This window comes from Cyprinodon tularosa, unplaced genomic scaffold (genome assembly GCF_016077235.1).
Source record: "Cyprinodon tularosa strain WSP-4 unplaced genomic scaffold, ASM1607723v1 ctg19, whole genome shotgun sequence".
Classification (NCBI taxonomy): Eukaryota; Metazoa; Chordata; class Actinopteri; order Cyprinodontiformes; family Cyprinodontidae; genus Cyprinodon; species Cyprinodon tularosa.
Window position 1 is genome coordinate 397,326 of NW_024038678.1, and position 23,023 is coordinate 420,348.

A 23,023-nucleotide genomic window follows, 5' to 3' on the forward strand; every position below is an offset into this window, starting at 1 on the left:
CACTTGCTCATATCTAATATTGATTTGTAAATAACTTTGCAAGAAAGATTTCTTTGGCAGGTGGCCGAGGTAAGATATTCTCTGCATGCGGCTATATTAATGAGGTGGGGTGTTACCATTTTCAAAATGCCACTCTCAACTGCAGCAACGGTAAATCAATTTCCAAACCCAAAGGTCAGCATTGTAGAGAGAGGAGGACGAATAGGGGGAGGCCAAGGGGGCCATTTGTTATTCCTCATTAGAATGGATCAGTTCTCTTTCTTTCCCCTCCCCACTGTTATCTAACCATCTCTGTTGCTCCCTTTTTCTTTCTTTGGTCCTTTTTAAGTTCTTATTCTCTCACTCTCTCCACCTTCTTTTCTCCTTCCTCCATGGGAATTAAATGGCACAGAAGAGGGCTGTCACTTCAAAATGTCACCCCGGAAAACAAGGACCCACTCAAGCTTGTATTTATCCGATATGCCATCAGCTACCCCCTCTTTAGTTATGTACACGAGAGTGTGCGATTTTCCTTTGTCCGACCTCCAAGCTTCTCTGGTTGCCCTCTGCTATGTAGCTGTTGTCATTATGTTGAATTGTTTCAGCTGCAACAAAAACATCATTACATATTCATCATGGAAAGCAGTGTCAATGATTTCACACATCATAGCTTGACATTGTGCTGGTATCTCAGTGTGATTGTTCATAATTAAAGGTAGTGATAAAGAAGACAAATGACTCTAATCGGCTTTACTGTTAATTTTGCCAGCACTGACTCTCAGGCATTTTTTGTTCTGGGTATAAAGTTGAAAATGTTGGAAATGTGGCACCAAAACACAAATATCCACAAATACTGTTTATGTCTTTGTTGGCCTGATGTCTTAAACAGCACAATCCATCATCTATTTAGACCCAGTAAAGGTGCATTTTAATAATTAGAATATGATCAAGATGTCCATTTCTATTGTAAATCAATTTATAAAGGGGGCTGTACAGTTGCGCTGTTTGTAATGCTGCTGCATTGCAGCAAGAAGGATCTGGGTTTGATTCCCGAACCCGGGGTCTTTCTGCATGGACTTTGCATATTCTCCCTGTGCATGTGTGGGTTCTCTGTGGGTACTCCATCTTTCTCCCACAGTCAAAAACATGACTGTTAGTTTAATTGGTTTCTCTAAATTGTCTCTAGTTGTAACTGTGTGTGTGCATCGTTATATGTGTTTGCCTGTGACAGACTGGCGACTTGTCGAGGCTTTACCCCCGCCTCCCACTAATAGACTGCCAGAGATAGGCACATGCAGCACCGCAATCCTGATGGAATAAGCAGGAGATGATGAGTGGGATTTTAAAAAAGAAGATTTTGATATTTAAAGATAGATAGGCACTTTGCCTATATGTTGTCTGAAATGTTTTTTCAGACATCCAAATCACTCAATATATGTTCTCCCATTACCTTCTGGCCACAGACTTCATACATCATTTTGTATGCACAGACATTTACATTTACATTTATTAAAGTGCAGCAGTGATCAAATGTAAACAATGGAAAAAAAAAAACATGGTGCAAAAAAAAACAAAAAAAACAATGCATTGATATGGTCAGTTTGATGCAGAGAATGTGACATGAGGTTTCTCAGATTAGCTGATAGATTGTTTTGTTGTATTAACAGTAATAAATGCAGCATGGAATCTTTCCAGTAACTCCAGTTATGATTTATCTTTACTACTAGATATTCCATTTTAAACTATAAGTGGCACTATAACAAAATGTAAGCAGCTTAGAATGGCAGCAACTCAACCACAAAGTGGTTGGCAATTTCAAATTAAAAAGGGGGGGTCAGCCTATGCTGAACTGTATAGTGTGAAGGAGTTGCCAGCTGTCTGCAGAGTCAGCAGAGCTCCAAACATCATGTAGCCTTTAGATGAGCTCCCGAATAGTAAGTACAGAGTTTAATGGAATAGGTTTCCAAGGCTGAGCAGCTGTATTCCAGCCTTACATCATCAAGCAAATCCTAAGGGGCAGGGGAGCAAAACACACTGCCGCTGGACTCTAAAACACTGGAGACCTGTTCTTGGCTCTTAAGTAACAAACCATGCTTCATTTTCTGGGTATTAATTGCTTTATTCGAGGTTCAGCACTTTCTAGGCTAGGCTACTGCCAAGTGTCTGGAGCTTATATTTTTTGGAATTACTTGCTGAGTTGTCTGTAGAAATAATGTTATATCCTTCAGTATACTGAGTCATTTTGGAAAATGTCATGCTTCTTACTTTTTGAATGTGAATCGAGGGCTGAAACAATTAATTAGATTAATCATGATTAATTGATTATTGAATTAATCGTCAACTAATTTAGTAATCGATTATTCCTTAACTGGAGTATAGGACTCCAAAACATGCTGTAGCTGACAGGGCAGTCAACTCAGAGTAGTATTTTTTCTACCAAAAGTGTTAAAAAATATCTGAACATTTATTCATTTAAGATTAAAAATTATATTCCTTATCCGTCAATATGCTCTATTCAAAATCCAAGTGGAAATGTTTTTGTTTCACCTGGTTTAATTTTGTAAAAGTCTTCTTTAAGGAAGCTTTGGCTATATCTGATTAGCCAAATATCCAATAATTGGCTGAGCTGATTAATAATCGGATTATAATTTTTTCGATTAATAATAATTCATCAAAAAAATAACAGATTTATCGATTTGGAAAATAATCATTAGTTGCAGCCCCAGTTGAATCTTCAACTGCAACTGAAATAACTCATTAATTAGAACCAGGTCTCTTTGTGCAACATCAGTGCTTAAGATCACAAATGTGCAAAAGTTGAAAGAGGTAAACAAATTATACTTCGACTAAACCTTATGGAAAGCCTTCCTAGAACAGTCGAAGCTGTGAAGGGTAATTGAAATAGTTTTAAACCTTTAATGTCAGTCTAGTTCATCTGATTCATTGCAGGGAATACTACTTTTGGCTGTATAGCAGCATGATAGATCGTCTTTTAAATAAAATTTGTCAAATAAGTTCACATTTTAAAATATTCTGATTGATAGAGAGCATCTGTATGACTTCCTTTTCCTCTATCATACTTTTCCCTTCAGTAAACAAAGCCAGTTATCTCTAAAGAAAAGAGGAGGTCTTGTTCTGTTCCACTTGAGAAATGCTGCATCCTTTCCCACCCATAATCCCCTCTGGCATAGCCTACAATGCTAGCTCAACCATGTGTAGCCAAAGTGTCCATCTGATGTATGCTTGAGCTAGTCTCCGCAGGAAATGTATTTGAAGATCCTCAGCAGTGTCGCTGACTGATGTCCGGGGATAGTCCTTGCCTTTTTAAGTAGCAGTGCTGTAATGATTCAAGAAGACAGACAGACTGGCGGCAGGACCCTCTGGACCACTTTGTCAGTGACATTAAAAAGCCAGGTACATTCAATGGAAAGATCAAGGGCAGGAACAATGAGTGCTGCCACGGTTAAATTGACATAACTATAAAAAGGAAGCAGAAAGCTGTGCAAAAGCTTCTGAAGGTCAGAGGAGCACAGGGAAGAGGATGACTTTGTTCAGCTTGTGCTATAAGTAAGCATTCTCTAAAAGTGCATTTAAAGAATTATTAATTTATTTTTAAATTAACAATATTTTGTGAGTCTGCATTTTTGCATGCATACAGCCTCCAGGACCCCAGTTTATTTTCTGACTGATTCCTCTGAGATTTGATGCCATCCTTTGTTTGATAATGTGTCTCTGCTGTCAGGCAAAAGGTGGTTATGTTCAGTACAGCCACCGTGGGCCCATTAGGACTGCAGAAAATTAGAAAGCAATGTCTCAATTAACAAGATCCCAAAGGAAAAGGAAATGGTGGTAAAAGCCTAGAATTTAATCAGTGCATTTATCCAAATGAAGGTACCTCAGTCGAAGAACATAAAATACCCATTAAAAGTCTTAATTACCAAATTCATAGCAGTTTGTGTTACTATTGTGTTGTTGTTTTTTTGACTTTATAAAATTACTTCTTATAACATAAGTGTTTTCACATGTCATATGCTGCATTTATTTATTTATCTATCACACATTCCGCAAGTGATAGATAAATAAAAAGCTACAAAAGGAAAGAAAGGACTTTGAGTTTAGCATAAACTCAATGTCCAGATAATATAAATCAGTTTTATACTTGCCTAGTAAAACTATCTCACAGCACAAAACCTGACAAAAATACCTCTTGGAAAAAACATCTACAGGGTTTAAAAAGAGAAAACATAGGACTTAAATTTCATTAAGTTGCTTTGAAGCTTGACGTTTATTCCTTAATTGTTTTTTTCTTTTTTAATTTTAATTTTTTTTTTTAAGAAATCTGGCCTTGTGAGGATAATTGGTTGTAGTGGATTTTATTCAGATGTGTCAAAAACCTCTAAAACCTTGTTTTGTTCATTTTTTGTGTGTGTTTTTTCCACTTTAGAGTTATCTAAAACTTTTGTATTAGTCCATGCCAAAAAAAAACAACTACTAATTGAAGTAATGTAGCTACATTGAAGATTTTGAAAAGTCGAAGTGATCTCAATAATTTAAAACCTTTATCCCAGCAATATAGCCGTTGAAATAGAGACGTATTTAAAAAGGCATTGCAGAGTTTTCTAATGATACTCCGATAATCTGAACTTGCACCACTACTCAGCACGATCTCATCTCACGATCATCTCACTATCTCCCACACTCATACTTGTTTTTAACGTTACTGTATGCCATTATGGAGTTGCCATTGGAGTCTGAGTTGAGCTGGATGCCAGTCACTTCATAGTATCGACAAAATCAATTTTGAATATAATGCGTCAATACGTTTCCGATTTAGATATTACGGACATCAAAAGACTACATAAAATAAATAAGGAATACATAAAAAAAAAATTTTTTTGAATGCTCACTAGATTATACCCCCAGTATAGCAAACTTCAATATGACATTAGGTAAATATCCAGCAAAAACCCCTCAGTTGTTTTAACCCACTTTTTTGTGTATTACAGCTTATTAAATTGTGATAAATAAAGCTTTTTCAATACATCTTATTGTGAATTTTTTGTGTTTACTTTCAACAGGAAAAAATTCAGGTGAATAATGGCGTGCTGACGATCAGCAGGTTGAATTTGGCCGACGTTGGAATGTACCAGTGTGTGGCTGAGAACAAACATGGCCGCATATTCACCAACGCTGAGCTCAGAGTCATTGGTAAGACCGCGCCCAAAAGGGTAGCACACATAATGTGTCTCTGGACACCCACATATGATTTGTAAGAGCATTTATTACAAGTTTTCCATATGTGTATATATAAATATATATATATTAGGGGTTGAACGGTTCACAAAATCCACGGTTCGGTTCGGTTCATGGTTTTGTGGTAACGGTTTTCGGTTCGGTTCGGCTCGGTATATGCTTTTTTGTTACACCGAAAAATAAAACAATTAATAAACCTTTATATAATTTGTCTGAGGCATCGTACAAGTGGTTTGTCCTTCTGAACCTCCTGGATTAAGCTTTGTCGTAGTTGTTGTTTAGTTGTTCCTCAGTTTTTAAAAATGGCGTGCCGTGGCACCAAATCGAGAAAGACGACCACACAGACAGCAGGAGAGGCATACCAAGGACCAATCACAAGGAGACAGATTTGACTGTTGCAGAGGCTATGCATCAGAAGCATGAATTGGCCTATTTGTGACAGATGCTACATCAAAACGTGTCAATCCCTAAAACCATATCAACCACACAGAAAGTCAAGCTTTGCGATCTGGTAAGTTTTCAAAATAAGAGACAGTAGCTTGTAGACAATGTTGGCTGCTGCTCTCTGAAACAATGGAAGTTCAATGGTGTTAACTATATCCAAACGACACGTACAGTATTGCATCAACAAATGTTGAAAAACAAACAAAAAAAAACCTTCAGTGGCCAAACATATGTTGTGTTTTAGAGCATACCTCCAAGAGACTGCATGTGTAGGCTACCAAAATTCAAAGCCCATTTCATTTGGTGGCGCTGTAGAGCCATTTGGCCACGCCTATTTTCAGTTCCATTAAAAAACAGACATATCTGTTCGGGGGAAATTAACTGTAAAGTTTGGAGAGTTTTTGAGTGTGTTGATGCTTCCAAATAGGCAATTCATTTTTCAGGAGAAAAAAAATCATGAACACTACAGATACAATAGGCCTTTACAGCGTTTTTCACTGCTCTGGCCTAATTAATGTAGAAACGTTTGACAAACTTCAGGTCTGTAGAGTATTTAAGAAATGGGCTAAAAAACAGGTGCTTGTACAAAGATAGTATGTCGACCTCAGTAAGGAAAGTGAAACATATCAGTCTTTATTGTTGTGCAGATATTCCCCAGGCAAGTGGCATTTGAAATATTTCATCAGAGGAGGATTTTTTCCAACTGCTGCATAAAAATCCCCTTCTATCTTTGTTGATGCAGTCTAAGCACTTAGCTGTGACAGTTTGACATCAAGGCTTTCGTAAAGTATTAGACGCCTGTAAGAGCCACTTCAGACATTAATAATACGGCTTTAAGTGAATTAAAAAACATTTTTCTGATAGGCAAGTCAACCTTCTTGTTTCAAATAATCTATCTTTAAACATTAAGCAACAGTATTTTTTTTATTTGTTTTGAAAAAATTACATCTTTATAAGGTTATTCAAAAACTATTTTTAAAACCTTGAATATTTCACTCCCACAGTTCTGTGCTTTATTACTTTATGTTTTTCTTTAGATGAATCATTATTATTTTTTTAATCCCTACATGACTTACAAAAGTACTACAAGTTTGATGAAAAAAAAAAAATATTCCCTAGTTTTCCGTGTTTATTGTCAATTGGATGCAGCATGTGCACCCTGTCCTTGATGCCATGCTGTGTGTTCACTTTGAAGAGCTTTTTGCTGAGTCGATGCACGTCTAAAACTGCTTCAGACGATGGTGCATTAGTAATTAAGGGTCTGATGAAACAGCAACAAAACCTCATCCTTGTCTTTGCATTCTTTCATTTTGCCGTTACAGCCCTCAGGCTTAAATCTTAATGCATGATGTCCATCTAAAGAATCAGCAGTCCAGTAAGATACAAATAAATGCACCCTTTGAAAATGATGCACTATGCTCCATTTATGTCTCTAAAAGTGTACCAACAAGAACATATATGCTCACATAGAGCAGTAGTGAGTGCTGACCTGCCTAATTGATGCAGCAACCTTCATGTCTCTTTATCTCTGTTCTTTAATCACTCTGCTTCCATTTCCTCTCTTTCTATTTTACTTTGATCAATGAATTTAACCTTCCTCTCAATGACTTCCCTCCTTGTAGCCATTGCTCCTGACTTCTCCCAAAACCCGTTGAAGGCCCAAACCTTAGCCCGACAGGGTGGCGACGTTCTCATCGAATGCAAGCCCAGGATGTCTCCTCGTGGTGTGATCTCGTGGAGGAAGGGGAAGGAAGCCCTGCGCGAGAGCCACAGGTACCAGGTTACTTTCTATGCAGCTGCTGGCTCAGTTTTTCTGTTGTACTTGCAGTGCAGAATTTCAAAGCCTTTGTTTTTTGCGCTACTTTAAATTCATGCTGACAAACTGTGAAGAGCAGATTCACAGTGTGACACAATATAATTTGCATTGCATAACAGGTTCTGCTCTTCAGGTTCCCTGCTATCTACATTTCTTCCATGAGCTCAATTGTACTTTGCTTCTCTGGCTGGTCCCTGCAATGTTTGTTTAAGGTAATTGGGCATTTCTGGACTGCAGCATTCAGATCGATGTGCCGATCCATCTGCTCATTAGCAGAATGTAAGTCTCAGACGGTCATTAAAGTTACTGGTGATGCAGACCACCAGAAAGACGTGAAAGAAGGGGATCAAATGGCCAAAAGGAGTGATCAATTGGTTGCTGCTGTGCTAACTATCCTTTATGATAGCGGTGGGGACACCGGGGGAATGAGCCGGACACCTTGTTTCATTAGAAATCAGGTAAAGGAAAGATCAATACAGAGCCTTCGTGAGCTGAGAGGATATAGAAAAGCAAATGTTAATCAGGCAGGGAAGAACAACTCTGTACAAAACCATAAAACTGTCTAAAGTAAAGATATGCTATCAGTAACTGATCTAATTTTAAAATATTTATGCTCTTATTGCAATTAAGAAGGTTTCATTTTTAAAAAGAGTGCTTGATAAAATGAAAGACTTTGTATGATGTGCAGCTTAGGGAATTAAGGGGGACATTTGGTCAAAATTGGGATGTGATCAAACGAAAACACCTATATCAAGATCAATGTATACAGATGTATGCATCCGTCATTTATAAACATTAAGAGCATTTTGATAAAGTGTGTTGCAACTATTCTTGATTTATGCAAAATAATTGATTATAAGAATGGATCAGTTGGCAATAATTAGCGTTGTGTATCTGTTTCCTTTACATGTCTCCTTTATTATCAGTCTTTAGGCCCAAATTTCTATATCGTTAAATGAATGCCATGTGGGATAACACATATAGATTAACTTATTGGTTATAAAAATATGTTTTATACAAAAACTGTGCACCAATTAGTAGTTTTTTTTTTTAAATAAATGTGCTTTTATATATATATATATATATATATATATATATATATATATATATATATATATATATATATATATATATATATATATCTATATATATCTATATATATATATATATATATATATATATATATATATATATATATATATATATATATATATATATATATATTACAAGACGACAACTGGATGCTTTCCAGTCAACCTTTTAATTATTAAAAGAATGAAAATGTTTTGCCGGAGGTCTATGCTTAGTTGTTATAGCTTTTTCTATTTATAAGTAAAAGCATGATTTCAACACTAGTTAATCAATATTTTCATTGTTTAAGAGAAATTGTGTTAAAAAATAAGTAGGCACAGAAGGAATCTGGTGTAGAGCAAAATCTTTCCACAGCACTTGATTAAGTAAAGAAAAAAAAACTTTAAATATGATTTTCATTGCTTTCTTTTTTATATTCCCTCTGCTTGCATCAGCAGCAAATAAAATATTAGAAGGATGTGAAAAAAGATAGATATTTTTTAAACTGCTTTCTTGGATACTGTTTCCTAATAAAGCTTCAACACTAATAAGCAACAATATTATGATGATGATCAAAACTGGGAAACATTTTATTTCTGCATTTTTAATAAACAGTGATTTATTTTCAAATGCCAGACAGAACCTTGTATGATTTACAGTTGTCTGACCTGAACTTAATTGTCTTGTTCAAATATATAAGCATTAAACAAGAAGAAAGTAGGACTTTGTATTTTTTTAATGGAAATCTTTCACAATATGAAACATTTTCTCATGCTTCTAACAAGATTTTAAACTTCAACCAGATTAAACTTGTAAAAACAGAATCATCCTGAAGTGCGGCAGCACATTAATTGTTGCTCTAGTTTCTTTTGTCTATGCAAATGACTCATATTATGTTTGACAACATCCTTATTTTTAGCAGAAATAAACCAGGGAGAGGCAAAGCACACCAGCTGGCACATGCAGGGAACTGGCGGGGGTGCATATTTCTCATTTGATACAGGATTAATTGTTCAACAGGCTCAGCAGCTTTGCAACGTCTAACCTCTGGTATATCCATCTTCCAGAACAGCGGGGTGCTACAGGTTTAGTCATCTCTCACCTCCACCTGGCAAACAAGATGTTTGGGAAGCTTTTTTTATTAATACCAAAGAGGACAAAATATGTTTTATGTGCAGGTTATCAGTAGAATCAGCTGCAGGATTATATGTTCCAAATGTCTGCTAAATATGTAGCCCAGCTTGCAGATTTATCCGCCTCTGAAGTATTGGAAGGAAAATGCATCTAAGCTGCAGCGTGCGATATTAGTCATGCCCATAAAAGCAAGATTTCCCATATGAGATTTAATATCCCACCCTTGCCCTGAAGTGGGTTAGCTGCATGCAGGATGTAAGGTTTTCATATTATTGCAACTTCTTTCCCCTGCCTGTTCCTGGCTTGTTAGCATTTACTTTCTCCACATGGAAACGAGGCAGTTTCCTGCACCATTACAGAGGTGGCACGGTGCGGATCCATTCTACTGGCTCAGCTAAAGTACCCCTAATTCTTTCTAATCTTCTAGGGATAATGTGTTCAAGCATCCGAGATAAAAGAAAACAAATCATCTAAGAACAATGCAGTATCCGATTAGTTAATAAAATCATGCTGGGGCTATACTTAAGTCAGCTCATATCCAATGAACATATAACCAGATTGTCCTATAATAGGAATGCTGGGCACTTACATTATACAGGAAGTGATGAGGTTAGTGGTAAAGTGCTTACCCTAATTAAATTTCAATGCTGACCACTGCCAGCAATCGGGAAACAGATATAAGGAATAGCCCTCTGGAATATTACCCGGATGAAACCACTGCGTTTAAGACTGTAGTCCCAAGCAATAAGTCATTTTTTTTATTAAATTTGCTTTGTTTTTGTTTGTTTTTTTCCATACTATGAATCAATTTATAATCCTACTGTGAGGTGAACATTTTCCAGTTGTGCTGCTAGAAAGAGAATCAGCAGTTTAAGTGAAGCATTTAAGTAGCACTTTAGAAAATTGTAATCTACCGACTAAATTACACAAACCCTCTAAAGTGGTTAAAATAATGTTTTCATTTACAGGCTCTTGGTATTTGTAACACCGCAGAGAGATTTTAGATTCCAGGCAGTAGCTCAATTTTAATGCCGGACCAGAAAAGGGCTAAGGTAAAGTGCTTGTTTATTATGTCATGCCACTCTGGCTATTACGTATGCACCCCTCACATTTCACAAAGGCCTTAATTAGTTTAAAGCAGCTTTTGAGAAAAACGAATTAGTGAAGATATTCCTGACAGATAGTTCTCTTTACATCTCCCTCTCTCTATGTGTCTTCATATCTTTGGTGAGGACAAAGCCTGCCATTGCCGTTTGCACAGTTCAGTGGCAAGTCTTATCTCGCTGACATCTCATATCCATAACTCTTTGTTATAGCCCATTACAAAAAAAGCCCTCAGTTCTTTTAGGAGAATATATGTCCGGCTCCACAGGGACAAGGCAGTGTTGGAAAGACTAATGTTCTCAAACTCTTTATCCTTTAAAGTAATACAGGTAATTCCTGATCATTTGAAAAACGTCTTATGATAGCTTAAAGGGATTTCTGAGAAAAGATTGAGCTGAAGCTCTTTTAACCAGTTATTTTTGAAAAGGGGTTCAACCCCATTATAATGTAATGTTTAAACATTGAGAGCAGAGTTCCTACTAAAGATTTTGTTTTTAAGTTGGAAGAAAATTAAAACTGGGCGATTGCTTTCATTTTAAAGACTATATAAGTTTTTTTTAGCTTATTACTGGTATCAAGATAAAACAAGCTGTAAATAATAATAACGATTTAAAAAAAGATTTTCATGCTTTTCCTTTGGTTTCTCAGTCTACAACCCTGCTCCTCACGACCCACTTTCCAATATATTCTAGGTTTTTCCTCCACTTCTTTAGCACTTGATGCTTGCTTAGGAGGTAATGCATTGATTTCAAACATGTTGGAGTAGAGACATATCTGAAATATGTAGGACGATAGGCGGAAGCCTACTGGCCTAGTGTTTGCATGACTTTAACTCGTGTCTTACAAAACTTTCTTGATCTCAATTATGAGCTGTTAGCAAATTAACCCTGATTATGTTTCACTCCATAGCAGAACAACAGGAGAAAACACAAACATATATATATATATATATATATATATATATATATATATATATATATATATATGTATATATATGATATATATATATATATATATATATATATATATATATATATATATATATATATATATATATATATATATATATATATATATATATATATATATATTTATGAAGGGTTATGAAAACAAAAACAAACTTCCTGATGTGAAACAGCTGTTCTAATAAGGTTCGTATAAGGTTCTAATTTATATATATATATATATATATATATATATATATATATATATATATATATATATATATATATAAATTAGAACCTTAGTAGAACAGCTGTTTCACATCAGGAAGTATGTACCTTTATTGGATTTCACACATTTGTATTAATTATTAGATTACTGTGGGACTCTCTATTAACACTGTGATTCTTTACATTGCCATTGCGAGTAACTTTTATAACTGGATTAATAGATGCAACTTTGACTTGCTTTGGTGAAGCTGCAGGGCATAATCCTTGCTTTATTAAGCAACTTCACACTCCTGCCTTGAATCTACCTCAATGTTTTTACGCCTTTCATTGGCTAGGCAGTTGCATCTTTTCCATCTGTTGTCAGGCCATTGTTGTAGTTGTTTTCAATTACCATGCAAACATTAATCCAAGAGTTCTCTGTTTCACAGTATTGAAAATATTGCACCTAGTTTTTGTTATATTTCCTGGCTTCTCTTGTCATCAAATATAAAATTAGATTTTTTTGACTCTCAAAAGTCTCATGATGGGACTTCTCTATTAGAATGTTAGACACAACTTTTTATTAAATTAAACTACTAATGGAACATTTTGTAATAAAATCTCTAGTAACATATTTTAAGAATTTCAAGCAAAATTGTTGAAATAAAAAACTGCAATTGTAGGTGACAGTGGTAAACAAAAATATGGTAGAATTCAGAAGAGCTTTTCTAGCATCACCAAAGGAGTAATACACTCAAGAAACTGTTGTAGCTCTTAGTCATTACGATCTGCTAAAAGATGTTTATAGTTTTATATTGAAAGAGTCAAAATTAATGCATATCAAACATGTAGGCCGCTTCTCAATATGTGTGCTTGTGCGTTGTCATTTGCTTGTGTACTCAAAAAACATCATCAGCCTCAGCCCTAGTACTATTCCAGTTCACAAGAACTCAAGACCGAGAACGAACAAAGTCCCCGGTTGTTGTGCTCGCCTCTCCCTCTTTACTGAGTATTTATCAAAGCAGACTTGTCCGTTTATAAGAATGACAGCATCTAGGGGAGCGCTCACAAAGCTATTACGTTAAAAGTTCCCTTTTCTGATGCCGTTTTTCTATAGAATTATGTTAAAAGATCATTTTAGGCAAGAACATTATACTTTGAAGCATCATTATATGGTCCATTTAAAAAGAGTTCCGAATGTGAGAGGACCCCAGCAACCAGCGGAGCTCTCTTGGCATAGCAGTGTTTGAAATACTGCTGATGTATGCTCTAGGGCTGGGCGATAATTCAATAACGATATATATCGATCGATAGACGTGTGGCGCAATAGAAAAAAAGAGGGTCGATAAAAGTTCGATAAAAAAGAAACGCAGTTTTCCTTCCTTCTCATTGTAGCCTAGCATGTAGGTTTATGCTAGTCACTGCTTCCTCCCAACCAATCACAATCGCAGACCCAGGCATGCCGTCACCAAGCGCCGCCCTCTCAAACCACAACACAGAGGACATGAAGATGCATCAAGGAGAGGCGGAGGAAATTGTTTCAAAGAACGGTTTTTGTAGTTCGGCAGTCTGGCAGTATTTCGGTCATGGCAAGTCGGACCAAAAACAAACCACAGTCATCTGGAAAATGTGTCGGGAACCAGTGAAAACCAAGTCTGATAACACAACCAACTTTTCTTTTTTTTTTATCATCTCAGCCGCTCACACCCGCAGGAGTACGAGCTGTGTAGGCCCCGACGCGGCTCTCCTCCCGAGGAATCTTCGGGAAAATATATATATATTTTGAGTTCTGGGCAGTTTCCCACGTAGTTCTAACAATTGAGATAAAAATGCTAAGGGGCCAGCAACTTCAAAGTAATAACTCAGGTTAAAGCAGGAAACGGGGGCGGCGGTGGGGGGCATTTATTTATTTGTTATATTTATTTTGGTCACTTTTCTGGTCACTTTAGTTTATTCTTTGTCAGTATTTAATATCATAACTCAGGTCTCTTAAGATATTTCTCTTTAAAACAATTCTGTTATGGTTAAAAAAGTTGGTTAAATAAAGATTTAATTCGAAGTCTGTGTTTGTGTTTTTTATTAAAATTAAATCATTTTGCAATATTATAAAAAGTCCAGGCAGAGCTGCACATAAAATATGGTTTCAAATCTTTTCAATAATTATCGATATCGATCAATATGTATTTTTTTTTATCGATAAGCTTTTTTTCTATATCGCCCAGCCCTAGTATGCTCTTTGTTTTATTTGGCAAAATGTTAATATGATTGTGTTTATTTGAATGTTTTAATTATGATTCCCCCACTAAATGAAAAAGTAAGAATTTATTATTATATAGAGACTGTTAATAACAGGAGGTGAAATACAGCTCCAGACGAGCCGAGCATGTGGTGACGTCACGAGTACGCTTCTGTTCCAATGACCCATTCTCTCCAAATCTATACTTTCCTGTGTTTTTCTCAAGAACATACTTGGCAAGGACATGAGTCCGTATTTGCGCCCTTGTGAACAGAGAAACGGCACAAAGTTAGTTTAGTAATACCATCGGACATTGGAAAGTGCATTTATTAGTCAATTTTCCTGACTGAAATCCAATTTTTATTTTTACTGGATGTGCAAGCTGTGTTAAAAGGTAAAACAATTATTGTTTTATAAACTAGCTATCCATGTTTAAGTAAGAGCTTAAACATGGATAGCTGAATAACACAGGATAGCTGAATAACACAGCATTGTCATTTGCTCATATTAGTACAGGAGCTACCGATAAGGAATGCTTTGGCCCGTACCATAAAGATAATTTATAAATTAGCATCATCCAATAAGAAGTCCTAGTTATCAAGCTTAACACAGTGAATAAAATGCTATATCTAAGCGTAAAAATGTTATTGGATTATAGTTCAGTAAAATATCACGCTGCATTACTGATATTGTAAATATAACACCACCTGTTTCAGATAGAGCAGTCTCCTTTTCTGGCAACTGTAGATTTTAGTAATGTTCTAATGTTCAGTGTAGATATGACTTGTTGATAATACAGCTCATTATATATTTAAATGTGCTTTTAGTTAATTGCTTGCATATAAAGATGCAGAAAAGCTTCCCTTTCCTCTTGATAAAATAAATTCTTTGTTTTGAAAAAAATTAGACTTTTTTTTTACAGTACTAACATTTTTTTGCACTAAGCACTTCACATATTACAGACGGCTTCTGCAGTGACAGTCTCTGTTTTACTGTGAACATTTTAGCAATAAATAAATAAAGTTTTCCTAACAGAACATGACATATTGTGTAATTCAACAGTCTGCACAAACTGAAATATGGTTTGCCAAGCCTATTCAAGGACTCCTGATACCTTTTATTCATAAATACCTCTATTAGGACATCCTGAGCAGGATCTGTCTTTGCTAAGCCATGTTTGTTCAGTTTGCCAATTAAATCAAGGCAGCTGCGACATGTATAATTGGTATTATTACACTGCAAAAATGCAACTGAACTTTCAACATTTGTGCCGTTTTCCAACTGGTTTTAAACTACTAACAGAAAATATTACAGGAAAAAGAAAACAAGTTTACTTCATCATATCATATTATACCTTAGAATAATAAACTATTTTTCATAGAGCTGCCTTATCTCTACTACTGTGAATCTTAACTATGCAATAGCCCAGTAATCCATTAAACATGGAAAAGTTAATACTAGCTGTGAAGAACGTTCTTGAATTTAGAGCATTCATTATCTGGGTGTGTCAAAGAGTATTATAATAGTCAATAGTACTTGATAGTACAAATATTGTTATTTTTCATTGGTCTGAATTAAATAAAGATAAATGTTCTATATCAGGGATTCAATAAATTATTAAAGTATATAAAGTATTAAGGATATCAATATTAGGAATTACTTTGATGAGTCAAATTGATTTATACTGGCTATGGAAATTAATGAAATACTCTAACTATTAAGACTCAACTAGTTATCATTTAACCCTTTATATTTCAAAAGTATCCTTCCCTAGAAAGAAAGGGAAGAACCAACTAGGGCGGTTATACTGTCTTTTTAAAGGATTTAATACATTAAGGATTTGATGGATTGCCTCTGGTAATTATGAAGTTCAAAAGAAAAAGATCAAGGAAACTATGTTCCAGCTGGAATGTGCCGATAACTGAGAGCACAAAAGCTTCAAAGGTGAACTGAAGGTAATAAAATGCAATAATTTTTAACCACACTAAATTAGAGAAATGATTCACTTTCTTTTAAAAGCAGGTTATGATTGAATGCATTTTGAGCTACTGTCTACACTAATGTAAGCTGTAACATTTTGTTATTCTTTTTTTTTTACAAGGATCAACAGAAGGTTTTTTTCTAAATCGACCATTATAAATGATAATTCAATGAGCTGCACCTCTGTGAAATATTTCAATTCTAAAAAACATTTAGCTTTCTTTATTGTGGAAGGATCCTAACCTCCTTAAGTGTTTCCTTTCTGTTAATTTATCCTTGACAGAAACAACTAAACAAATGAAAGCGCAGTAAGATGAATGCTATAACTGCATTCCTCCACTGAACCTATGCTTACTGAAATTGTCAATATTTGTTTGTTGCTGAAAGTCATTTTAAAGCATTCACAAAAACACACAAAAACTGAGTTAACATCAGTTTTTAGGGTTGTATCATTTCAACTTACCCTCTATCACCTAAAGGGACTATAAAAAAGAAGTAAGACAAAAAACTTAATATTTTGTGATTCAGAAGACTAAATTGAAAACTAGATGTGACTTGTTTTATATTTTGGTGTCTTGAAGCAACATTTCATTACTTATGAAATACACAGTTGGTTCCCATCAGCTTTGACATTAAATCAAAATGTGACTTTTGCCCATTAAAATATATTCTCTTTCAGTTCTCTAATCCACTCGGTAGTGACAGATCAAACTATAACACTTCACACAGAGCTTCTGCTTACATCAAACTAACACATAACCTAATAAAAACTAAGTGCAGCACTTTGTCAGTTTTTAGACTTTGAACTTCCTATTTCACATTAAACTTTAAGTATAAAGATAATATTGTGTCTTTTGATCTCCCTACAGAATGATGGTGCTGGATAACGGAAGCCTGCGGCTTTCTAATGTGACCAAAATGGATGCTGGGATCTATACATGTGTAGCCAGAAACCAGTTTGGAGTAGCAAGCAGCTCTGGAAATCTTTTTGTTAAAGGTGAGGTTTTGAACTGCTTTCACCATTTCTCCTTATTTATTGGCTACAGCTGATAGTAACTGCATATTTCCATGTGGGTGATGGTGGCTCAGGAGGTTCGTCCTTAAAATAGGAGGTTGCCAGAGATTGCCCTCCCCTATCCATCCTTAGACAATTATGTCTAATATTAATAACTATAGAGTCCAATGATATTTGAGAAAACAAAATTTAAAAAGTCAATAGAATCTAATCCTCAGAAGCAGCTAGTAGGTGTGTCTGTGCTACCCACCACATCTAAAATTCACCCGCGTTTGCAGGTGTTAATGTCAGCCCTGTTTATGGGGTAAGAAAAAAAACACACATTTTGACCACCACCTAGTCTAGCATGCAATAGGCCATCCATTCGGTAAGACCCCCGAAATGCCTGGCCTGCACAGCACTACTGAATAAACCTCAGACTGAAGTTGCTAATTGCTATTGAGAAATGCTATAATGAAGCTTTTGTTGGGTCCTGTTGTCTTTGTTAATCCTCACTATAATTAAGTAGGAATCTGACACCTGCTGAAATTCCAGACTGTTACAGATAGCCTCCATTTACTGGTTAATAACCTTATAGTTTGTTTTATCGATATGGGCTGTTTGAATTTAGTGATACACTACTTTGAATTTTGGCTGGAACTTCTCAATAAACCCATTAGATGCATTCGCTATCTCACAATCAGACATTTTAGGTTTGCACAGTTTGACCATTCTTCACCTCATTCATTGCGTCTACATTCAACACAATGTTCCAGTGCAAAGCATTTGCATGTAGACTGGCATATGTTTAATTATGTATGCAAAGTGATTATTCTGATATTAAATTCCTTTCATTATAACATCAAAAGTTTGTTACAGTACAAATGATTTAAAGGGAAGGTGGGTATGTCCAATCTTGTTGGGGAGAAAAAATACTTGGTTTTTGTTTGTATTTGGTTGTATTGAAATTGCTTCATTATTAAGATAAAAGTGGCCCTCTGTATGAAGATAATGATTTGTTGAGGAGCAAATACTACATGGCCAACTTCATTCGAGACAGACAGCTGAGACTCCCAGAAATTATGATGTTCTTTGTAATGGAGGCCGGACAGCAGAGCTCTCAGCTGGACTGGCTTACAGTAGAACTTACGTTCAGGAATCAGCTACATGCTGGCTGTCCTTATGTTTGTTCAGTTAAAACAAGTTGTCACGGTTGAGTGGAGGTTTTGAGGACCCAAATGCAGAGATCAGGAGGCAGAGGTGAGTTTTGCAGATTTAATCAGGTTACATAGGCCAAATCCAAAAAAATCCCAAAAAGAAAGAACCAAGACATCAGCAGACACCAGGGAAAAACTCACATGGGGAGCAAGACACAAATAAGCAACAAAACAACAAACCAGCACTGAGTAACTGCAGAGGTTGTGTATATTTGGGGAGACTGTACCAAAACAGGCTAATCAACAGATTGGGAGCAGGTGTGGGCAAGACCATCTAGAAGGAAGCCAAGGGGAAAGAAAACAAGCCCAAGGGGGCAATAGATAGTAACTAAAGAACTCAGCACTGGCAGAAAACAACTACAAAGACACAGAACACAAAGAAACTAAAAATAAACTCAAGCAGAGGGTAGAACCCTTACACAAGTATGCTGGTGAAGATTCTCAATCATAATTTTTTGGCCTGACACAGTAGGATTATATTCTGCTGCATGAACAAAAGCATGTAAGACACTGTAGTCTTTTTGTTTGTACTATCTTCATAGTAATGTCTCAGAATCCAAGTAGATATAGTTACAGTGCTCACAGTCTATAAAGTTACACCTGCGTCACAACACCTGATGATTACTATACTATTGGTCTGGGTGTGTTCAAATGATTCTTACAGAAGCATAACATATTTATTCTATTGTTAGATTACGACATTACCGGTGCTCTTGTGGCTATCTTGAGACAGTAAGCAAGGCAACATATGGTATCTACAGCAAAAATACAAAATATGTTTTAAATCTAGGTAAGTGTAGTATATTACACTTCATCTGACAAAGGAACTAGCAGAATAGAGAAAAAGAAATGGAAACAAGGAAAGAAAATTGCAGACCTAGGGCTGCATCTGAGGAACCTACCAATCTACAGGATCTGGAGACACTGCAATTGTGTTGAAAAAGAAAAAATACCAGCTTCACCACAGAGGAAGCCTCAGACTATGCTTTCTGTGTTATATTTTATTAGATCGCATTCATTTTTTGCACTTTTCAACTCAATGTACAACAAAGCAAGGCAAGTGGATTTTCTTTTTGTTTAAACGAAGGAGCCACAGGCTGTTGGAGTACATAGACTGGGCTTAGCTGTCAATGAGGAAAGGATTTCAAGAAGATGCTGGTGTATAACAAAGGCCTTAGAGGGTTTGCTATTTTAAGTTCCATCTTACAGCTGCAGATGACAGTCTCAAAATGCCCTTTTCTGTCAATCTTACATGACTCTTACATTATAATATGGAAAAAAAAAAGATTGTTCAAACATCCAGCATTAGAAATACAGTTGTGCTTGAAAGTTAACATTTTAGGAAATTATTAATTCACCCTATTAATGAAAATGCCACAAAACTGAAAAAAGTAATGATAAATAAAATGTAGTAAGCAATAATTTTATCAAACAAAATATTCATCTTAAAAAACAAACTGACCCATAAAAAAATCAAAGTACCTTATATATATATATATATAAGGTATATATATATATATATATATATATATATATATATATATATATATATATATATATATATAAGGTACTTTGATTTTTATTTATCATTACTTTTTTCAGTTCATCTTTTCATATATTTATTGTTTGTAACCTAAACCAATGATATAACTGTTATTAGTTATTATTATATCATTATTATATATTATTATTACTGTTCTCTGATTTTCATAGGTTTGCTGTGATTCAAGTTTATTTTTTAGTTATGCAGTTCAAGATGTTCCTTATTCCTCAAACAATAACAGTTTTTACTCTGAATATTCCCAAGAGTCTTTGAAAAGAGCATTTTTCAAACTACTTGACCAATCCATTTGTCATCTGCCTCTCTGTTTAAAGTGTAACAAAAGCAGGTCCTTGCAACATACTCTACAGTCACATTTGGCATCATTCCATTGGTACCTTTGAATGAAAGAGCTCTTAGAACTTGATACTCTAAATGGGGACTAGGAAGATTTTCAGAGATTGCTGGGCTTTTTTGGTTATTTTGTCTGGCTATTGTTGAACAGCTGAATGGGACACTCAAGTAAAGTTAAATGCTGGTCAAGCAGATTGGTCAGAACTATTCTTTCCTTTTTGCATAATCTGTTAGTTCAAAGCACTCTTACCGTTAAGAGTTTTGTGGAAAAATATTCACTATCATGGACCTTTTGTCATCCTTTGTAAGATTACAGTTGCTGAATACAGTGTATTTATTGGGATTGGATTTGATAAACCACCGTAAAATATTATGCATTTAAAAAAATAATAATAAATGTATTGCTTATTTTTGTGCCATTGCTAATCAGATGTGTTTCCAATTAGTCAGTCAGAGAAAGACCACTATTGCTATCAAAATCCAACTGAGGAGTTCTGTTTTTTCTTTTATTGTTTTATAGACAAAATACATCATGTTTTAAAAGCTTAGACAAAAAGGCACATATGAAGAGAGAAAATGTTATGGAAAAAGTAACTTCTATGTCTACTGGAAATTAAAGAAGGGAAAGTAAAACAGGCTAAGCTTGCTGATTGGCAGTGGCCACAGGATGTAAAACACAAGGCTTTTAACTCTCTTGTGCCTGCAATGTTTAAATCATAATATTTTTTCAAAGTAGCTAATAGCTCTGCTGAGTTTGTTTAGGATTTGAATACATTCATTCACATAAATCAGGTATTTTATAGGTACTTCTAAAGAGCAGAATAAAAAAAAAAACAGTTCTCTGTTATAACTTCTTATGTGATTGTTTTGACAGGTTTTTTTAATTACAATTGTTTTAAAACGAAGCCCGCTTTTACCCTCTTTTCTCTGGCACAGCCTCATTATCTGTCAAAGCAGTTTGCTGAAACAAAAAGATAAAAATAATACCAATGCATGTTGATTGTAGCGTGGATATGTCAGAGTCAGAAGAAAGCCATAAATGTATTCAATACAGTAAGCTTATTGCTTAAGCTCATTATAAGCTCATTTTTAAATGTTTAAATAGGTTTATTGACTCTAGTTTTTACTTAACACTCCCCTATGAATTTGTTTGTATGGGTCTTTGTTTAGCAGAAACAAAACTATTACAAGATTGATAGCTTTGTTCTTTCAGTTGAATACCGCACTATGTCATGATCACCACTTTTCTAATTTGATTTCCTGATCCAATTGCACTTGAATGTACAATTGTGCATTTAATAAAATAAATCCAATTTAAAAATGCAAAGCTTTTGGGAGCAAAAAGTTTAAACCATTGTTTCCTTTATCATACAGTAATTTGTAGTTCTTGCATAACTGTCCATTTTAAAATGGCTCAAAATGTCACTAATTACTTTGTGTAATATTTTATTGTGTTAATTTAAAAATATAATTACCGTATGTAGAAGTACTGGGACTATGCACAAATTGTGTGAAAGCAAAAAGTAGTAAACAATGAGCTACTTCACATCAGCATACGAGAAAAGCATCTCCACTGTTAAGCAAGACAAATATTTCTATAACCCCTCTTGGTTAGTCTTTTTATCTATTTAAGTCACTTATTAATTTGTTAAGTGTAAAACAATATTTAAAAAATAAGGACCTCTATGATAATTTTAGAAGTTCATCATGATCTTGTCCTTATCAGTCCTAAAGTAGCTTAAATCTAAAATCCAGAGGGCAAAATCTTGGCCACACGTTCTTACAAAAAGGTGAAGCTAAATTACTTAAATACCTTTTAAGCAAACCCCAAAACCCCTGATTATCCACTTTTACCATGAATCATTCTGAAGATTTTGCACTAACTTAATGTTTTTTTTTTTATTCAAACTGTTTTTTGTCTGGACTTCACTTACGAAACTATTGAAATGTGGGCTGTTTTACAGTTGTAGCCTTTTGATCCTCACTCTATTGTACTTCCGTCCAAGGGCAGCTTGAATGTACTTGTGATTTAAAATAAAAAAACTCCTTAAAAATGGAAATTTGACGAAAAGAAAATTGTTTCTTTATCTCGACTTGTGCTGGATAACGTCCATTTTGAAAGGCTCAAATGTCACAAACTTGTGTATTAAAACAAATATTCGTATTACTGGTGGCACAAATTGTTGATAGCAAAAGGAAACAATGAGCTATTACAACATGCATAAAGAAAACATTACAAGGAAACAATTTTTTCTTAACTCTGAACTTTTTTAACTCATTAGTCACGTTATTAATTTGAAAGTAAGACAATATTTAAAAAAAAGAACGTTGTAATTTGATTTAATGATCATTGTCGTACAGTCCTAAAGTAAGCCTTTCTAAAATCCAGGGGCAATTCTTGGCCAAGCACAAAAAGTCAATACAAACCTTTACTTTAACTTCTGTTGTAACACTTGAGCTTCGTTTTTTTATTATCTATACAACAGTATACCCATTGTATTTCATATCCAAATGGTTTTAAAGAAATTTACAGCATTTTCATGCATAGTTAATTTCAAACAAGGATGTCCATGTAGACTGTCCAGATTTTTGACCTTATGTTGAAAAAGGATGTTTATTTTTTTGTTGTTTATTCAATGAAGCCAGCTGAACTCTCCATGGCTTCATTAAACAGCACTTATTTCAGACTGGACCAATCCTTAACCTTTGTGAGCTAATTTTAGCTTAATTATGCTATAAAGAGTTGAAAG

The 23,023-nt window shown here is 34.9% G+C and overlaps 1 protein-coding gene across 1 annotated transcript in view; it reads left to right on the forward strand.

Moving 5' to 3' along the window:
• cntn3a.1 (contactin 3a, tandem duplicate 1) overlaps positions 1-23,023 on the forward strand; it is a 144,654-nt gene that overhangs the window by 95,455 nt on the left and 26,176 nt on the right. Inside the window, exons 10-12 of the mRNA XM_038283120.1 lie at positions 5,058-5,187; positions 7,299-7,449; positions 17,038-17,165. Of these exons, the coding sequence (XP_038139048.1) occupies positions 5,058-5,187; positions 7,299-7,449; positions 17,038-17,165 (409 nt within the window). The remainder of the gene's footprint in view (positions 1-5,057; positions 5,188-7,298; positions 7,450-17,037; positions 17,166-23,023) is intronic.